The following is a 19,811-nucleotide window of genomic DNA, read 5'->3' on the forward strand; positions in this document are numbered from 1 at the left end:
CAAATCTGCTTGTTTCTTGCATTCAAAATGCAGAGTCAGCCAAATCTCAAGTATTAGGTGTGTCCTTGAATGCACCACTGAGTTTTGAGTATAGTCTCTGCTCTCTGCTTGTCAAAAACCAGCATTTAAAAGCTACCTTTATCATAAAGGGATATATATGAACACTGAAGAGTGAAGACTCACCACAGATCGACCACCACTGTAAGAAATGACCAGTACATGAAAATGAGTTTGTGCCATTTTGTTCCAGTTTTCGAAAACCTTTGATGCAAACGTAAATTTCAAAGTAAAAGAGAAACAAGGAAAATAATATGAAATAATATAAAACCTTTTTCGCTTATAATTGCAGCCAACAAACTCTCATCCATGGCAAGAGGAGCATTTCACTGATACAGTTCTTTGAAGTGGGGAGGAGAGAATTGCAAGTAGACAGGCAAGGTCTGCTTGAAGTGAACACAGAAGTGTTCTTGGCCCCTTGGGACACAGATGCATGTGTGTGTGTGTGTGTGTGTGTGTGAGAGAGAGAGAGAGAGAGAGAGAGAGAGAGAGAGAGAGAGAGAGAGAGAGAGAGAGAGAGAGAGAGTCTGCCTGTAGCGCAAAGGCCTGTTTATTTCACATTTAAGAGGTCTCCCTTTGTGTTTCAACAGCTCGACATGATGACATTATTGCATAAGCCTTTCGCTTAATATGCACAGGTGCTACTTTTGAAACTCAAATAATTAGTCAAACTGCAAGCGCTGCGACATTTTCTCTGGAATATAGGACGAACGGCGGAGAGGCGGGAGAAAGAAGAAACGGAGCGCTTCTGTGGTGTCCTCTCCTCTGTACTGGGGTCAACCAATATATCTACTTTTTGCTGAAGAAAACTCGAATTGCATGCCACTGTAAAGAAAGTGGTTCCACTTCTGCCATAAAAACAATCACATTGAAAGATAATTAATATGTTGCTGGGGCATGTTTAGAACAAAAACCCACTAGAAACCCCCTGAGCTTCCTTTTTCTTTCGACTTGACTTTGAGAGGATGACTGGCCTCCTCCACTTCCACTACTTCCCTTGTGCATTGAAGCCTTAAAAGCTTCCCGGCATAACTCTGTACGGCCCAACCTTGCCCCGCCGGAATTTTAAGTTCGCTAAATGAAAAAAGTCATATTGTATTTCCGAGTCTTCTTCTGACTTTCAAGGATGGAGCTCCTGCTCGCTGCTGTCTGAGCAACAGTTTGTCTTTCCTTTTCGCGCACTCAGCTTGCGGAGCAGCGTCTCTAGCCCACAGTGGGCGGTTTGGAAATAAAGGTGACACGTGAGAAAACAACTGTTCACAGATCAGCTATGAAGCATCGCAGTGGGAGCATGTGATTATCTGGTAACGCCTCTCTATTCTCGTAGCTCGTTAATTCAGCCCCAAAAGCCCCTGTTTTCTCATATCGCAGCACGCTTCGGCTTCCTGCTTCTTCTTCTCTTTCTTTTAAGGCCTGTTGCTTTACTTTGGAGCTTGAAGATCGTATTTCACAGATTTTCCTTTTCATTTCATTATTCCATTTTTCCTCACCTTTTATTTCTACGTTTCCGTTGTAATTGCACCTGCTTGAGGCCACCGCTGCTCTTAACTAATTGTTGCTGGTGTCACGATTGTCTAAATCAAAGGGCTGGTATCATTTTAAACTAAAGGAGGCACAAGAGGACTGGGAGGACTGGGAGATGATGGTTTTTGTCTGCAGACTGCTCATCAGAGGGGTTTGTGCATGGACTAGCATAGCTATGAAGGGACTTATGAAGTAATAGCTACCATGTCTGCTGCACATCTATACTGGATGTATTGAGGAAATGGCCAAAGCTGCATGGGTTGTCTTTAAGAAGATTTAAGTCCATTTAGTGGAGTTTAGTATTCCATGATGGTCTAAAATGTTTCCTAGCTTTACAATGAAAAAGATTATTTTGGGCATGACAAATTTAAAGCTATATCTAAAGGAATAAAATATTCAATCTCACATTTCCCATAATGCAACTCACCAGCGTCTCTCGTTAGAAGCTGCTTTGCTGTGCAAGCTGTCGATATGTTTCTGGTGCCAATTTCATAACCACTTCTTGGGCATGCTGAACGAAGCGATACTAATTTTATTGAATTTCATGGTTTGAAATGAGAGAATTGAGTCCTGGCCCCCTACTGTACACCAAACACCAGGCTCACACAACAAGCTGCATGTTCGCAGTCCTTCGCGTGGTATAAGAGCTTCACTTTTCTGTTTTTGAAACTCATTAAAAACACTTTTTGTCATGTCTTATTAACTGTGGTTACTACAGTAAGACTACAGTTATGGTTTACCCAATGCAGTATGTCAGGCATGTACCGTCCAAAGCAGAGCGGTGGGTAGAATATCTTTGAGACCATTAGTCAGTCATTTGTCTTTCTTGGCTCTACGAGTGAAACACTATAGTTCCATTTGTCATTCTTGGCACCAGTTTGTCAGTCAGTTTAGATGAATTTGGATCCAGTTCAGGATGTAGACTGGTTGATGCAGTTTAACTACACACGCCTGACTCTGGCACTAAATTTAATCAATGGCGTTTTTTGGATATGCAGTGCTAAATGTTTATTAAACACTATAAAACTGGACAGCTGGATTCAAAATTTTGACATTTTGATGATGCAAAATGCATTTTTAAAACGCGTTTTTTGTGCATTTGTGTGCATCTTATCGTCTGCTCATCTTTTCCCTGTCCCTCATAAATCATCAAGTAGCCCAACTTGAATAACAGGACGGGAAACGTTTGGGCTTTGATGCTGTGACAAAATGCAGCTGAGGCAAAAAAAGACACACACTCTTATCACACTGTCACGCATAAACGCACACACTCGCAGACAAAGCGCACTCACATGGCCATGCCAAACTGCTCCAGCCACTTCTTTTTCAGCTCTTTGGTCTTGAAGAAGAACTCAAAGCCGCTCTGGCCCTGGTTGTGAGTGAGGTAGAATCCGTAGGACCACTGCAACGGCACACAAAAACACACACATTTGAGACCGAAAATAAAACGACTGCGAATAAATAGATTGAGGGTTTGAGTGAAAGACAAATGGAGCAGGAGGGGGCAGGAGCTGAAGGAGACAGGATGCGGGGAGACAGATGGAGACAAAGAGATGCAAAATGAAAGAGGGAAGCCTCGGGGAGAGCAAACACAAAGGCTGAAGGGTTGGAGGGCGGCAGAACTGACAGACAGAGACAAAACACAGAAGAAGAGCATGAAGGAGAAGAGGAAAATAGTGTGAGGTAGCTGTGCCATATAACTGCTGGGCATCAGACAGCATGCACAGACCCAAGTAGTGAGTGGGCCTGTAATCATGCACCATTACCCACTTCAAAGGCTAAATATTTGTCTATTAGCCTCTGTGTCAACACATGCCTCTGTTTTTCAGATAGCATCACTAAACAGATGCTTGTGAGATGCACTTTTTATGGCTCCTTGTTGTGATTTTGAACTTCTAGCACTCAGCTCTGAAGGCTAAAAACATGCCAAGCTCGCAGTGCTGTCAGGGAGGCTCATCTTTGCTATAGAAAGAAAAGACAAAAGGAAAGCAGCCCTCTACAGAGGCATTCCCAGTGGACGCCGAGACTCACGCTCAGCAAAGATATCTCTAGCTACCAATTTGTAAAGAGGAGGGGGAGGTGTTTGTCTGTCTTTCTGTCAGTTTAGATCGTTTATATGGTTGGTTTATCTTTGGCATTTAAAAGGATCACATATCCAGGCTGATAAAGTTTTTCTATGCTCATCTTCTTAAATTGGGGGCCACTTGGGGGCAGCAGAAACAAGCTGTGAATATAATGTTGGCATCAGGTTTTAAGTTGATACGAGCTTGAAGACCCTGAACGACACGAGCATTCATTCAGAGATGTCTAATACTTTTTTTTAACTCCTTTGAGCTCCGTTTTGGGTTCCACCAATTGGCATGTTTACGAGCTATCGCTACTAGTAGTTCAGAGTTGTAGAGTCGAGTGATCTGCTGGTTAGTCACTGTGAGCGACACCTTACACATACTAATCTGATCAATGTATAATCTTGTCAATATGAGAATACTAATTGTTGCAGCTTTAACAGCTGAGACACGTGTGAAGTGATTTATTCCATCACTTCCTGCTGCAAAGGCTTCCACTGAGCCTGGGCATGAAAAATGGCTTCATTCCAAAGTTCGCACGAAAGTTTCCTATTGCTGTGTACATCACTTTCAGAGCGATTAGACGTTAAAGTTATTTGGTTTTACCGCCATCTGACTTGCATGTAAATATGATTATTTGGCTTCATTGATGAATGTTCTTATTGCTCCTTCCCTCAGACAGCCGCTGTCATCTTTGGCATTTCCATAATAAATATGTAATCAAACAAACTGCATCATATCCATCATGTCAGAGGTGAATGACACTGAGGCAACTGAAAGTTTCATAAAAAATAACTATAGAAGCCCATATGGGTTTAAGCCTACTAATGTCTCTATTTACAACATCATTACTGCCCAAATCATTGTTTCCTGGCACGCCGTAGATATCATTCCTCATTATGATTGGCAATATTTTTCACCATTTGGCACTTAGTATTCACTGTCTGCATGTGCGTGTGTGTGCGTGCGTGCGAGTGTGTGTGTAGTCAGGCCCAAAGCGAGGTTTAATGATAACACCATCTGGGAGGAGGCAGACTGTTCTAGTCTAACAGTGTTTCAGTATTATGCTGCTAAATGAACGAGACAATGTAAAACATGTGCTGGAACGAGCACGTACGAAATTATTTAAGACTCTTTTCTGTTGATGGTTTTGTTGTCTGTTTTATGAGCTGGAAAGATTTCTGCATGTAGTTTATTTTAGTGGCACATCAGAGGATTCAGTGCACAAAAGGTAGCAGTGAGTTGTAGAGTTTGGTGCAGGTGCTTATAAAATGCTGTCAAGAAGCAAGTTAGCTCAGATTTCACTCAATTTTATGAACCCGCGTTTATCTGATAAATTGTTATGGGTGCTCATTACGCTGAAGTAGCGCCGCTAATTGGTTTGTCAGGAGTCCAACATGGTTTCTGAACTTTGCTGACTCAGTCATAAAGAGGCAATAATGGACTCAACGGTGCAAGACTTCAATCCATTACAGCTGATTGGCTGTTATATGAGATGCTTGTTTTGTTCTTTTTGTTTTAGTACATTCTGCGACTGTTTTTTCACTGTATATAATGGCAACAGAGGCAGAGATGAAAAAGCAGCACACGCTCGCTCCATCGTTCTAATATTAGGATGGACACACAGCCGCGGGTGAAATTCAATGTCATCAGAAGCTGTGTTACAGAAGCTGTTTTAAATCGCCGTAAATCACAGCTTTAAGCGGGTCACTGCTTTCTGGAAAAGGTGATAACACAGCATAAAATTAAAAGCTAAATGCTCAAGACATTTGTTTTCTTAAGTCAACGAAATGAATCAGTGTGGATTCCAACCGACAAACCAACCAGACCTGAGAAAATCAGGCTTCCTAATTAAGGTACAAATGATAAAATTAGATGTGTGAAGCGCACTTTGTGACATATCTGAACCAAGGGTTGCTGCTACTGAAGAAATAAATTGTTTGACTGTCAGAATTACTGACGGGTTAAATCCAGAGCCCACGTTTTCATTGATGAATGATCTTAATTTCGTGTGCAAGCACAATGAAGACTGTGTGCTCCAAATATTTGGGCAAATTGGAGCAATAAATGCTGTCTGCAAACTTGGCAAGAAAAAAAGCAACCAATTTTATTCCTTTCTGGCTTTGGTTTGATTTAATTGAGCCTAATTTTTTTTTGTTTTTTGCACGTCTGATGTAAAACATCATCGCTGTGGCCTTGCCAAAAGCAGAATGGAGCTACTCTCTTGTAACTAAAGAGGAGATGCTCACAAAGAGATGTGATGCTGCCAAAGAAACAGAAAAGAAAAACGATGGAACAACTGAAAGATGTTAGCGAGGTGACAACCAGATCGGAAACCTGAAAACGTGTGTCTGCTGAAGTACGTGGCGAGGAAGGGGGAATTCACCTGGGACACCGACTCATGTGCACCTTACCATGTTGTGGCTTTCCTTAACAAAACTATAAGAGATCAGTGAAACCTAAAGTGTATTTTTGCTATTTTTCTCATTCAATCCTGTGCTGTAATACATCTCAATAACACAGCTGTAAATACATTCTCAGTCGTGTTTCTTGACTTCCCCTGTGTGTAATCCGCCTCTCTGCACATCATGACCTGTAAAAACCAAAGAGTGCTGATAATCACTCAAACACTAGACCTGTCTTGCGGTGGAGATTTACACGGGTGTAACTAATAACATTAGTTAATTGTGGCTGTGATCAATGCCTCAGAGACAGCTAAATATAACAAAGCCACGGCTATGAAGATTCGTCGTTACCCAGGAAACAGAGCCGTCGCTAATCTTGTCAGTTGCGCCTGTGCTTTAAGGTTAAAATGTCTCTGAAGAATTCTTACAACTTGAATGCATCACACCCTGTTCTCTGGTCGGGGGTTCTCTGCACTGATGCCACAATGAAACAACAACATGGCCGAGTCTCGATGGAGACCATATCCGTGAGCGTGCTGACCTTTCGGTTCTCCTTGTCCGACGTGGGGTTGTTTGTGATCTTGAAGAGGTGCAGGTCGATCACTTCTTTCATCTCATAGTTGTCTCCTCGACGCTTGCATACAATCACCGCCGCATCGAACACGAAGATGTGCCTGCGGCCCAAAGAGCATCATGTAAAGGTTTTTGACGATCACCAAATGATGATGATCGCACTGTATTTGTCTGGAACTCGGTGTGGTTATGACTAAATACCTTTGTTATTGAAAAATTGAGTATAAAAAAGGTTTGGACTTTTTTTGTGTGTCAGAAAAAGCCTCTTCAGTTACTGTCATGGCTTTCCAGGTACGGACTGCCTCATGCTGCTGTTTCCAGATACAGGAGACAGCTCATCATGGTAGGTGACAAGTGCTGGGCCGGCATAATCCTAATCCTAACCCCGCTGCAGAAGAAGGGCAGGACTAACAATGCAATCTTTCTGATGAAGAAGGAGCATTATGTAGCCTCAAAAAGGGTTACACTGTACCTGACCCACAACTGGAGTTTAATCTGCTCATGAGATTAAAAAAAACATACTACTGGTTGGTTGTTATTCTGGAGATCCTTCAGAAGCATCAGCTAAATGCCAAAAACGTGACAAGCATCATGTACTTATTGATTGTGGTCGATTGTAATTCACCAGCAATTATTCACTTGATTTTGTACTTCGCTCACAAGCCACAAAGACATCAACATCTTTTCTGTTTCTAGCAGCACTCTTGGCTGAAAGTAAAGCACACTCTGGCACTTCTCCAACCACTTCACCTGACTGTCATTAAGCTGCAATCTGTCACTCAGTGTTTTAGCCAACCAGCGCGTCAGCCTGACACCTCACCTGTCCTGTTTGGCTCGTTTGTCCACCGAGGCCACCCGTACCTCCCCGTCACCTTTGGGTCTCCCGTAGTTACTCAGAGGCTGATTCTACAGAAAAACAGACGGGTTGTCAAGTATTTCCAAGGCACTGCGAGGCCGAGATTAGCTTTTAGAAGAAACAGGTGGCTTACCAGGTTTTCAATGGACTTCTGATACTGATCTATTTCTCGCAACGTCTCATTGTCTCTCTTGACTTCGTTAACATACTGAGCCAAGTCCTGCAAACAGATCAGGCAACAACACAGCATCTCTTTTGAATTTAGTTTCATTTTTAATGTAACATTCACCAAATCCAACACCTTTTGCCGCCTCGGCTTTCTGTTCCTTCATGCTGTTATTTTCATCCTCAAAAGCAACAATTGCAGATGTGGGCTTGTAAACTCCAATGAGACACTGTATTTGATATTGGTCTATACAAATAAACTAAAAAGGAGGGGATTCTCAGCTTCTGAACAGCCTTCTGGGGGTTACAAAATGAGCAGGGCTTATAAATGCTGCATTCAGTAGAAGATTCATTTATTTATGTGCAGTCAAAAGTTGTGGATGTGCGATGACTTGCAATGAAGTGCAATAACATCAAGTCTCTTTTCAGAAATGAAGCCAACATAAGTGTTCATAGCAGCCTGACAACATGCCACTAGGTATTATTTAGCACAAATTTATAATAATTGGATGAAATCACACCCACTCAGTCTCAGTTTTAATGAATAAAAACAAAGTTTTTTTAACCTCTCACTTTGGTTATTTAGTCATGATTATTTAGTGCAAAGGACTTGAAACCAAGGGGGAAAATGTGAACTGTGCACTCTGAACAGCTCATAATGGAAGAGTGAGGGTGGACATGCTTATGGGATGGACCTTGCGCTCGGTGCATGCTGAGATAAGCGTGTGTGGAAACAGAATCAACTGGATAAACTGATGCTGTACCTTCATGGCATCCAATGCCATCCGCAGATTACTCTTGTCGGTGGCATCATGAGTGTGTTTCACCAGCTCCTGTTGGACAGAAACAAATCACACATCCAAAATATAAGTGTCCGAAGACAAAGCCTCTTTCAAAAAAAACCATAGGACTGCTAACATACACCGCAGCCACACATGAGAATGTAACGCCTTGGCTCTTGATGTGAAATGAAAAAGGCTACTGTGTAAAGATCCTGTCCTGAAATAAATCAGATAGTGTGTGTGTGTGTGTGTGTGTGTGTGTGTGTGTGCGCGCACTCATCTATTGCGAGCGTGTGTGTGCAAGTGTCTATCTGAAATTGCTTGCCAGTGGCGGGCTGCAGCGTAAACAAGACATCTAGACCTCGGCAGCGGAGGATAAGGAAGGATGCCATGCATGTCCTTCATACAGGCCCATACACACACACACACACACACACACAGATACACGCACACACTGAGCCGCTAAGGGAGATATATATGTCTGCATGGCACTGCTCAAATCCCTGTTGTCAGTCAAGCTCAACCTGGGCATTATTATCAGTAGCAAGGCGGCAGAGTCCCATTTATCAAGCCTTGCTCCCACCTCCACACCTCCACAGAGATACAGGGGAGGGGAGTGGTCGCGTTGATAGCCGGGACCATACATGATGGACTCGTTGAGGGAATGGTGTCGCGGTGTGTTCGGGGGGGCAAGAGAAATGATGAGCGCAGGCAGCGGGGAAGAAAGAGAGAAAGACTGATGACAATAAAAGAGAGAAAGAAAGAAACAGCGAGAGAGAGAGGAACTCGGGGAGTGGAGGGAAGTGACAAGACATTAGTTGTACAGATTCTGGCTGTCACCATGCGGGAAAGTAACCCAGCGGAGGCTGTATTCAGTGGAGCCGGCTATTGCCCCGCTGCTCCGCAGGGATCTCAGCCCATGTTGACACAACGCAATCTCTTTATTCCTACAGGTTTTTTTTCCTTTTGGTGGGTCATTCGTGTTGCATGCAAACATGAGGGGCTGAGATTAAGGTTTCAGAGAGCCTATACAAGAGCTTTTTATCGAAAGCCCCGGTGGAATCAGCTTTTACTTGAGCTGAGAAACTACAGACAACGCATCAGTCATTCATGTGTGAAGGAAAAATGCCCTCAGATACTTATTAAATTACGTATTAAATGCATCTGAATACCTGTAAGGTATACATATTGCAAACCAGACTTGTGCCTCACAAACAGGTATGTATCTATGGAAGCAAAGAAGGGCCGTAATATTTTTATTTATTTATTTATTTATTTATTTATTATTTTTTTTTTTTTTTTGGTGTTTGTTTGTTTTGTTTTTATTTTAAGAAATTCTGTTTGAAAAGTTAAGCACGGAGGGGTTTCCGGTCTCTTATTTTAAGGCTTGTTTCTTTCTCCTTGGCAGCTCAAATGTTGGAATTTTTCATCTTTTTCATCTTTTCATCTCCATCAAATGACCAATTCATTTAGTATTCAGGTGCTTTTAAGATTTTTTTTTCTTTTGGCCTTTTTTGGCTTCCTTATAGCCTCCTAAATCACACTATCCTGCGCTCATTTCTCCTTCATGGTTAAGTCATTAACATCCACAATGAACAAACAAAGCAACAACACACCTCCAGCCTCACTCTGGCTTCAAATTCAGATTGTCACCACTCCAACAACACTTCACCTCTCTGTCTGCCTCTCTCTTGTTGTTTGTCTGCTCTCTCTCTCAGTCCTCACTTCACTTCCACTCTCCTCACTCTTCATTGTCTCGATCAGATGACAATTATGTGCAGGTCATTTCAGACTAAGCGTCACGAAGCAGCCGCAGAAATAGACGAGTGGAGTGTCAGAGCCTCAAGGACGAAGGCAGGGGAGGAGAGGGAAACGTGATCAACAGCACCACCTAGTGACTGCCAGCTGTCCTGCTCATAAAGTCTGATTGGCAATGATGGAGCCTTTGATGAATCCAAATCTCCCCAATGGGCTGCTGTCACTCACTGACAGTCAGCAAGAAAGTCAGTGAAGACTTTAAATTTGAAGTTCCTGTCCAACTTTGATCTTTTAGACCGACAGTGACGGACATTTTATACACCTGTGAAGACTTTTGATGGAAATATGTAGTAAAAGAAAAGTAAAGACAGTTTATTATACAGCTGCAATGCATAATGGTCCTGAGCTCCATTTAAAGGAAGAGAAAAATGGTCTATTGTAAGTAAAAGGCCAGTTTCAAGTGAAAAGCAGAAGAATTACTAAATATACTTACAGTATCAAAAGTAAAAGTATTCATTAACACTTTTAAATTACTACATATATTCTCATTATTTATGTGCAACCATGTAGGCAGCATTTTAATGTTGCAACTGGTCGACGCTGCCACGTGCTCAGACCTCTGCACGTCTATATTAATCTGACATTTGTGTCTATTGCACAGTTAAAGTATGTGCAGGTGGGCGCTGATGCCACCAGCAGTGGGATGACAGTGTATGTGTACGTACAGTATATTGGTTTGTGTTACACGTGTAGTGACACTGATGAATGGGGCCCTACATGTGTGAAATGAACCTATATGGTAATTTTTAATGCCATTTGTCTTCATGTTGAAATGTGCTGGGAGAGTAGTGGGTGCCACTGGGATGTTGAGAGGTTATTTCTGTCTTTCCAGCTTAGCAAGATTGTCTCTGTAGCGACTGTTAAGGCAGCCAGTGTGGGTTGCTTCTCTGCATCGATTTTGTTAAGCACCTTTTAAACTGTCCTCTTTTCTGCACAAGCAAACACGCAGCTACAAGTCTGATTTATCATTTTGTCAATCTAACAAAATATAAAGACGTCAGAAGGAAAATGACACAAGTGGCTACATAAATGTACAAATCTTAAGAGACAGTCACCCAAAATATGGCTTTTTCATTGAAAGTATACGGTATGCATGGCATGTAAATCACTGAAAGTATGAATCATTCAAAGTTGAAAAAAGCCACACAATTGGTTGCCTCAATTTGTCCCTAAGCAATATATACATACAGATATGCTACTACAAATACAACACGCTTAGTGTGTTCACAGATACAAAGACAGACTTCAGAGGGTTTCAAACATTTGTGCAGAAAACAGAAAGCCACACCTATCTGACTTACCTGGTGTTCTAACAGTGACAGCGCTAATTGGAAGGCTATGGCTTTACACCAAGATGGCATGACAACTTTATGACAACTGCAGGACAGAAATAGTAAAGTGCAGGCTGGAATACTGTACCTGCAGGAGGAGGTGATACTTCAAGACTCGCTGCATAGGAACCACTAACAGATCCCTCAGTGTGAATTTGCCATAGTTGGCTCTCTTTGAACATTCCTGTGAGACAACAACAAAGGATGGAAGTCAAAAGATTATCTTATAAATTACACGTATATATATGTATATATAGACCCTGTGAGGAAAACTGCTTTCAATTGAAAAGAAGAGCTCGGTTTAACTTTTTAAGAATCTCAAGGAGGAAACTATTAGAGCTTAACAGAAGCTTAATACTACTTCATGCTGCCTGCTGAGGCTTCATCACCTGCAATGCCCCAGGTGCACACTTGGGGGCATTCTCTGACCACGAGTTGTTGAGAAATGAGCACATGAAAAACATTTTACCTCGAGCTTCATGCGCACGTCTTCTCTGTCTTTGCAGATGTAATCCAGGGTGGCGATGGCTGTTTCCACATGGCTGCAGTATTTCCCATAGATCAACAACCTGAGGCAGTTTAAAATGTCTTTTATGTCCAGAATTTGTTGTGTTGCAGAGAAATTTTAAGAGCGTGTGTATAGGATACAAGAATAAGAAGAAAGTTCATAGTCTACCTCTCTTTAAAAGTGATGAAGATCTGGTAAAGGTTCTGGGCACTTCTGTGGGTGACTGAGTCTTGGATTTCCAGCAGTAAACATTTGTGAACTTTAACCAGCTCCTGAAACACCGGAGCAAAGGTCCTTTAATGTTGATCTACATCACATTTCTGTTGATTCATTTCGAACTGCAACTGATGGTGACTTTCATTAACAATCCACACAATTCCTAATTAATCCATGAATTATTTGGTCTATGAAAAGTAAGAAAATAATGACACATGCTCTTCAGAATTTCTGGAAGCCCAAAGCGAAGCCATCAAATCGCTTGTTTTGTCCGATAAATCGACAACCCAAATATATACAGCTTATTATCTCATAAGACAAAGAAAAGCAGCAGGAATTAGGAAATCTTTCAGTTGTTCTGCTGACAGTTCAGTTATTTTTCTTTTTATCAACTAATCGATTGATAGTTTCAGCTCAACTTTCATTTGAAACTAAACCTGTGGCATTTGATACAACACATTGAATCTAGCATCACCATCGGGTCTAAATGTGCTTTGGTTTATAACAAATTACCTGCAAAACTAATCACATTACAGCCCTGGTTGACCTTTGTGCTCTAAGCTAATTAGCGATTGTTAGCATTTTAGCGCGAACACAACATATAGTTGATAGGCATCAGCAATGTAAGGATGTTAGCATGCTGATGTTAGCATTAGCTCAAAGCTACTTCACAGGGGCACTAGCATGGCTGTACACTTAGTCTTGTTACCATTTTCAGTGTGTCAATACACATTTAATTCTGTATGAACAGTTGTGCTTAAACAAAAAAAGCTGTATTGAAAGAATTAATTTATGATTCATTTGATTATTCACACCTGTGCTTTCCCACCTGTGACATGGCAAACTGTCATCAGTGAAAAAAGCTTTTCAATAAAGAATTCTGTGACTCCCAGTTGACCAGCCAGTAGGATTATTAGACTGCAAGGTGTAAATTAAAGGGAATGACTTACCGGGATATTCACAAACATCTTTTCCATCTCGACCACAGATAAAAACATGGTGAGGGGCGTCATAAAGTGCTGCAGCAGAGAGAGAGAATACACAGGAATGAAGCTCGTCCCCTCCAGAGTAAGAGTGGGAAAGTCATTTTGCGAGAAGCTATTATATTATGGGGCCAGGTTGCAAAGAGCTGCAGTCAGCAAAAACAAGGAGGACTGTCTGGGTCACGACAATAATCTCATTTTCAGAGTTTGCAATTTAATGATTTCCTCTCAGAAAACTCCCTCCGTATAGTCCCCCACACATCTCAAAGGAGCGGGCGAGCACAAACTGAACTCCACCATCCACTTCATATTGAAAGTCATCTACTGAGATTCTCCGCTGGGAAATCTGGCAAGGTCTTTTTCCAGACGTGAACGTCCACAAAAGGGAGAAGACAAGTCGCTGTGGCTGGGGGGTAAGAGGCGGCAGGCCTCCTACAGTCCTGGAAAAGTGCAGGGTAAGGTGGAAAATGTCCACGACAAAAGGGCTTTTCTCCCAGTGTTGGTCTGAGCTGTGCTGGGATTACTCATTACCCAGCACTAATTTCAAACATGTTCATTCACTCATTTCACTCCTGGAGTACACATTTGTTCCAAAACTCATTATTTTCTTTTCCACTATACCCCCAAAACAGGTCATTACAGTCAGTTTCACACATTGCCAGTGATAAGGAGGCTAAACTGATTTCCAGTGCTCTTGTCATCCTTTTACTGCACAAAATCAATGGAGTGAGACTATTTCCACCTTAAGAGAGTTTACTTTACTTTCACTTTTGACCCACCGTAGCTGAGTTCAGCCTCTTTGGAAAACTTAGAGAATAAAGAACAACTCAGTTCATGTCAGACATTTACGGGGAAATAAAAGTTTGATTTATAATTGCGATAATTAACATTACTGATTGCCATTCCAACCAACTCTGTCAAGGGAGCGGGGAACACAAATGACATATTAATACATTGTCACTATGAGTGTCAATGTTAGTACTTGAAACTTGTTGCTCCTGTTCATTTACAGCGAAGGAGTTATTAAATCTGACTTAGTTATTGAACGTGACTCCCTTCTGAAACATCAGTGGATAACAGCACGCAAACGTTTGAATATTCAACATTGTATGTGCACAGAGGAAAAAGAATTTGCATTAATTCACAGCAAAAATGTCCAGCATAAAGCCTTGTGCTTGGAGCCACAGGGTCATTATGTTAGTCAGTACCTTCTCTATAGACTCCAGGGTCTCAGTGTATTTCTCCTCTGTCTGCTTGATCTCTGTTAAACAGCAGCTCCTGATGTCAGTCTCTGCCTGCTTCTGGAAGGCCTACACACACACACACACACACACACACACACACACACACACACACACACAGTTACTATGTGTTAGCCCACAGCGCTGACACACAGTCTTCAACCAGATGCAGTCTTAACAACCCTTTGAGCAAGGTCAGAGATGAGATCATACGCCAGTGATGATAGATAAGACAGGTACCATCAGTTTTTACTTAACAAAGCAAGCCAACAAGATACAGGCTAATGTACTTTGTTCATTAGTGAGCTTCTGAGTGCTGGTAAACAGTTTGTTTCTTCATTAAATGTGACAGATGGTGACTCAGTGTATCGCGTTGCTAAGAGTCAACCTGTATCAATGAGGCCTAGTAATGATGTGAGTGAAGGTAAAGAGAGCAGGACCGACCGGAGGAGGGATGGCTTCTGTCTTCATCAGGTCCTCATAGATATCTCCTCCATCTTCATCGTCATACACGCAGTCGTACAGGTCCTCCTCATCCTCCACCCCCTTCTCACTGCAGAACACGGCAGAGTACGGTGCTGACATTAGATTACATCACACCGCTGTTTGATATGGAGTTTTACTGTGAGTGGGTAATAGTTTTTACTCCTCATGACAACCACATGAAAGGTTCACACAAAAACACACACGGTTCTGGTTTTACAGAAGTGGATTTAAATGCTAGACTACAAATCTTGTTAGTCAGGGACAACACTTAATCCATGGCTGTGAAAGTGGCTCAGACACACACACATGCACATGCACACACACACACACACACACACACACACACACACGCATGTAGACTTTTACTCCACAGGCCCGTTCTGACTCCTCGCATCTGAGCCAATTACTGCACCTCAGCATCTAACGTGACATGTCTCAGTGCTCGTGTGTGTGTGTGTGTGTGTGTGTGTGTGTGTGTGTGTGTGTGTGTGTGTGTGTGTGTTCCTGTCCTTTTTATACATGTGCCTTAGAACCAAATGTCCTCAAGAGAAAAGAAACATGAGGATAACCTGTCAAAAGAAGGACCTCTACGCAGAGCAATGTAAAGGGCTTAGACTTGTAAGAGTGCAGGAATATTAGGGTGAAGCAGAAAGGGTGAGGTGAGGGTGAAGCATGGACGGGTAAGCAGGAAAAGAGTCCTTCGTATACGTCCCTGCACACAAGCCTGACAGGACGCCTCTGGACTGTCAAATGATCCATATGTTCAAGGCAAATTATCCGCTGTACTGACAGATGTGGAGTGATAGTAGGCCACAAGAAAAGTCTTGTTATACATTGTTTTTATACATTAATTTATCCAGTCAAATGTGTTTTGGCATAACCTGCCAGCATATTAGACTGTTTAGGGGTTAGGGGTCAGGGTTAACACAGCATAGCATAATTTGTAGGGGGTCCTACAAACCTGCAAAAGTTTGGGCAAAATCAGAGGAGCTGTGCTCCTGTCACATGTTATACAATGTGTATACTGTATAATGATATCCAGAAATATTTGATGAGTACTTTTAAGTGCCAGCTACATGTAACCAGTGTTAATGCTGCAGTGTAATTCCACCAGTAGGACTGTAAGTAAAAACTAAAAACCTGAACTCATCAAAAATAATTGTTTTTAAATAGTGTAGAAACACTTGTTTAACACGTACATCCAGCATCCTGTTGCTTTTCTTCAAAAATTGTACTGTCTAACACAGACAACTGTAGCTTACAGGTGGGAACGCTCATCCTTGCTGCCCTCTGGTGGTCAGGAGTATTAATAACTCCTATTGCAGTAGGAATAATGAGTAGAATGGCAGATAAAATTTGTTCCACACTGCTACAACATATTGGGTGCAATAAAAACACAACTAACCAGGCTTATTGTCCTCTGGTGCATACAGTAGAAAAAGGTGATGAATGATACTGAAATGGTGAAGCTCTCCTTGGGTGGGGTGGGGTAAATGAGTATGTCTGTGTGTGTATGTGTTTCTGTACATGATAGCAGCTGAACACTCAGCAGATGGGAGTTGAGAGCAGAACACGGCTCTGTTCGGTGTGATCCACACTGCCACTTTCACCTCCCATCCACTGCTGGCTGCTGTCAGGCTGCTGTTTTTCTCTGTCGCTACCGACTAGCGCGCTGCTTCCAACTCTAAGAGCTGTCAGCACTAAGCATAGACCAGAGCACCGTGTCAGTGGAAGGCTTCCCTGCAGCACTTTCACTGAACGATTATCTGTCGCCACCCACTTACATTACCACAAGTTACGGTCGCTCTGTCTTTCAAAAGATTCAAAAAATAATCCCTTAATTTTCCATATTTGTGAATGGTTTATCACGAGATCCAGGAAGTTTGACTCTAAGCCTACACTGGGAGACCACAGGAAGCCATACATCTAAACTTCAACCCAATGTTTAGATAAGAACATGCTATAAATATGAAATATGGTGATGGTGAAATGGAAAAAAAGGGCATAAACTGACAACTGACAGCTTCAATCCAAAAATATTTCAAACCATATAGTCTTCAAAATCCATATTACCCCACCCACAGTCAAACCTCCAAAACATCTTACAGATTCAGTTTTTATTGCTGCATTGCATTTAGATAAAGGGCTTTGCAAGGCATTGTGCCAGGAGTCCTGTTTGCAGTGTAGGTGGGTTATGTAATGTTATGATTTTGTTCCTTGTTCACTTTCAAAAGTGAAAAATGCATTATTTCTCATATTGATAAAGTTACTTCAGAATAAAAACATCAATCATAAGCAGGTTAGCTGTCATCGTATGCTGAGTGCAAGGCCTGAAAACCGATCAAGCCACAAGCCCACACGACTTGTTGTTAACTACAGAAAGAGTCTGGAAAGCTCGTGCTGAAAGCTTCGGAGGAGGTGGCTGCCTTCCAGTCAACACGCAGGGATAAATGTTGTCCCGCGCCCACAACAGCCTGTTATTTTTAAGCATAGGGAAGAGACTAAATCAGCGAATTGGAATGAAGTTGAAAGTTGAAATGAAAATCCTCACAAGTGTGTGAAAGGGAAAGGGAAAATTCTCCAACTTTAAAGGGCATCCATAGGAGGAAAGAGGAGAGGAAACATACTCTATAAGATCCTCCAGGTGGTTGTAGATATCCTCATCTTCAACACTCTCCTCAGAGGGAAATGGCCTTTGAAGGGAAAGCAGGAGAGAAAATCATTATATATATATATATATATATTATATGTCATGGGATATGTGTCACAATGTACCACATTTTATTCTATATATGTTTGTGCTATTACAAAATATAATCACATTGTTTTGCATTGTGTCGCACCTGATTCCTGTCTGCTGTGCGATCACTGTGTGGGAAAGTCTGGAGAGCGCATCCATAACCTGCAATGGAAATAAGGATGCATTATAGGACGTGTATAATTTAGATTTTAAAAAACACACACTGAAACATGTTTGCTGTTTGGGTCCTGGTGCTCTCGTGGTGCTGCAATTCCAAAAGGACACACACGAGGGCAGCATTCTCCAACACTCCAGCACTGCCGCTGACATCCTCTGACTGAGCCCCAGCCAGTTCATACTCTGAAATAGAAGTCATTTATACACATATCATAATACAACATTCATTTGATGTCTACACGGGGCAAATTTTGAGTTAATTTGCACCTAAAATCATAACCTCATTCACGCGTTTCGAAATAATGAGAGAGGAACAAGGAGCAATAAGAGAAGTGTTGAGTGTGAGTCACAGAGAGTGACTCATTGACACACAGTCATCAGTTAGCGCTATTGTAGGAGCCGAGCACAGTCACATGAACTGATCGGTAATTGATCGTGCTGTGAAGTTAAGCGTGTGCGCTTGTGGGCTGACATGATTGCTATTAGTATGACACGTAATTTCACGCTGCTGTGCTCAGTCCTGCCGGTGCCCTTGACCCTGTGTGTGTGTGTATGTGTGTGTGTGTGTGTGTGTGTGTGTGTGTGAGACCTGCTTGACTAATAATCACCGCTGTACTCACCTGCTGAATGAACGATACAGCTTTATTATCTGAGTCAGGGAGCTCTGCTCATTCACTCTCATTTGCGACCTGGCAAACGGCCCACAAACCTCTTCTCGTGGGCCATCCGTCCACTGACATAACACGCAGAACATTCACGCACACACAGATGTAACGTAGATACATTTGGCCTGGAGCAGAAGCTCTCAGGGATCAATACTGATCACACAACTGGCCTTTCCCTTCCCCCACCAGTAAATAAAATAAACGCTGGTGCACAAAGGACGGAGAGACAGAAACATGTTTCTGCTGACATCCTTTAAGCTATTATAAACTGTGCTACTGTGCAACACTGAGACTAGGAATGCAACATGTTACTGATGTAAAATTAACATGTCCGCTGCAGGATTAATGGACTTTAGCTCTGTATCAGAATTCATTGTTTTTAACCAGATGGCTCTCTGATATAAGCATCTCTAATAGATAAGCAGACAAGTGTTGAGCACGTGCACGATACGTAATCAATCAAACCGGAGCACATCCATCAAACAGAAGGCGGATGACACTGACTGAATCCGGCACAGTCTGACTTTGACAAAGCATTTTATCGTCGCAAACATCAAGATGCATCAGGGGCGGCGGCGCAATGCTAACACCATGAAACATAAATTAGCTGTCACTCTGATCAAAAGGGAATACAGTGTCAGTGGTGAGCAGCTCAACAGTGCAGAGCTGTGACTGTGGCGGCTCAGCGGCAGTGGTTGGTTACACATCAGCGGAGGTGCACCAGTGATACAAACCTGCATTTATATACATTAAGTCAAGCTAACAAAGGAGAATCTTCAGGTGCTTTGCATCAGTTTCAATGGTTTTTGTTCAAACTGTTCATTGTGAGTCAAACTAAATCGATGGAGTTCTCTTAAGCTTAGTGCTCTTGCAGTAATAACAGTAATAAGGCAACTCAGATGAGCAGCATTTGGATCCACTCAAATCTTCTTTTATCTGAGTTAGGGTTGTGGCTTCAGGTACAATCAACCTGAAACAGCATAAGCTGCTAATTAAGCCCTTGAGGATCAGTGTGCCAGTCCAAGCACGATTCATTTTCCACCTATTTATTCTGCAAAGTGTTTCTTGTGTTACATTCCTTTGATCGAACCGTGCACGACTCTTTCAATTCTCAAACAAAACAGCCGGAGAGCTAAATAGCTCAGTCAGAAAAACTGTGCTCTGACTTTACCTAAGAGATTTTTCTACATGTCACATTAGAAGCAAGAAGCTAAATTA

The 19,811-nt window shown here is 42.1% G+C and overlaps 2 protein-coding genes across 3 annotated transcripts in view; one reads left to right on the forward strand and one right to left on the reverse strand.

The window, feature by feature from the left end:
* Window positions 1–19,811, forward strand: part of LOC139346483 (crystallin J1B-like) — a 394,609-nt gene that overhangs the window by 325,177 nt on the left and 49,621 nt on the right. The gene's annotated exons all lie outside the window — the stretch shown is intronic.
* LOC139346553 (guanine nucleotide exchange factor VAV3) overlaps window positions 1–19,811 on the reverse strand; it is an 81,030-nt gene that overhangs the window by 23,838 nt on the left and 37,381 nt on the right. For both annotated transcript variants that reach the window (XM_070985681.1, XM_070985680.1), the window contains exons 3-15: window positions 17,855–17,913; window positions 17,639–17,704; window positions 14,970–15,078; window positions 14,493–14,594; window positions 13,252–13,320; window positions 12,254–12,357; window positions 12,047–12,146; window positions 11,666–11,761; window positions 8,411–8,479; window positions 7,615–7,701; window positions 7,446–7,531; window positions 6,594–6,726; window positions 2,874–2,983 (exon numbers count right to left, since the gene is read on the reverse strand). In XM_070985681.1, coding sequence (XP_070841782.1) covers window positions 2,874–2,983; window positions 6,594–6,726; window positions 7,446–7,531; window positions 7,615–7,701; window positions 8,411–8,479; window positions 11,666–11,761; window positions 12,047–12,146; window positions 12,254–12,357; window positions 13,252–13,320; window positions 14,493–14,594; window positions 14,970–15,078; window positions 17,639–17,704; window positions 17,855–17,913 — 1,190 coding nt within the window. The remainder of the gene's footprint in view (window positions 1–2,873; window positions 2,984–6,593; window positions 6,727–7,445; window positions 7,532–7,614; window positions 7,702–8,410; window positions 8,480–11,665; window positions 11,762–12,046; window positions 12,147–12,253; window positions 12,358–13,251; window positions 13,321–14,492; window positions 14,595–14,969; window positions 15,079–17,638; window positions 17,705–17,854; window positions 17,914–19,811) is intronic.

The sequence above is a fragment of the Chaetodon trifascialis genome, chromosome 18, assembly GCF_039877785.1.
Source record: "Chaetodon trifascialis isolate fChaTrf1 chromosome 18, fChaTrf1.hap1, whole genome shotgun sequence".
NCBI classification, from domain to species: domain Eukaryota; kingdom Metazoa; phylum Chordata; class Actinopteri; order Chaetodontiformes; family Chaetodontidae; genus Chaetodon; species Chaetodon trifascialis.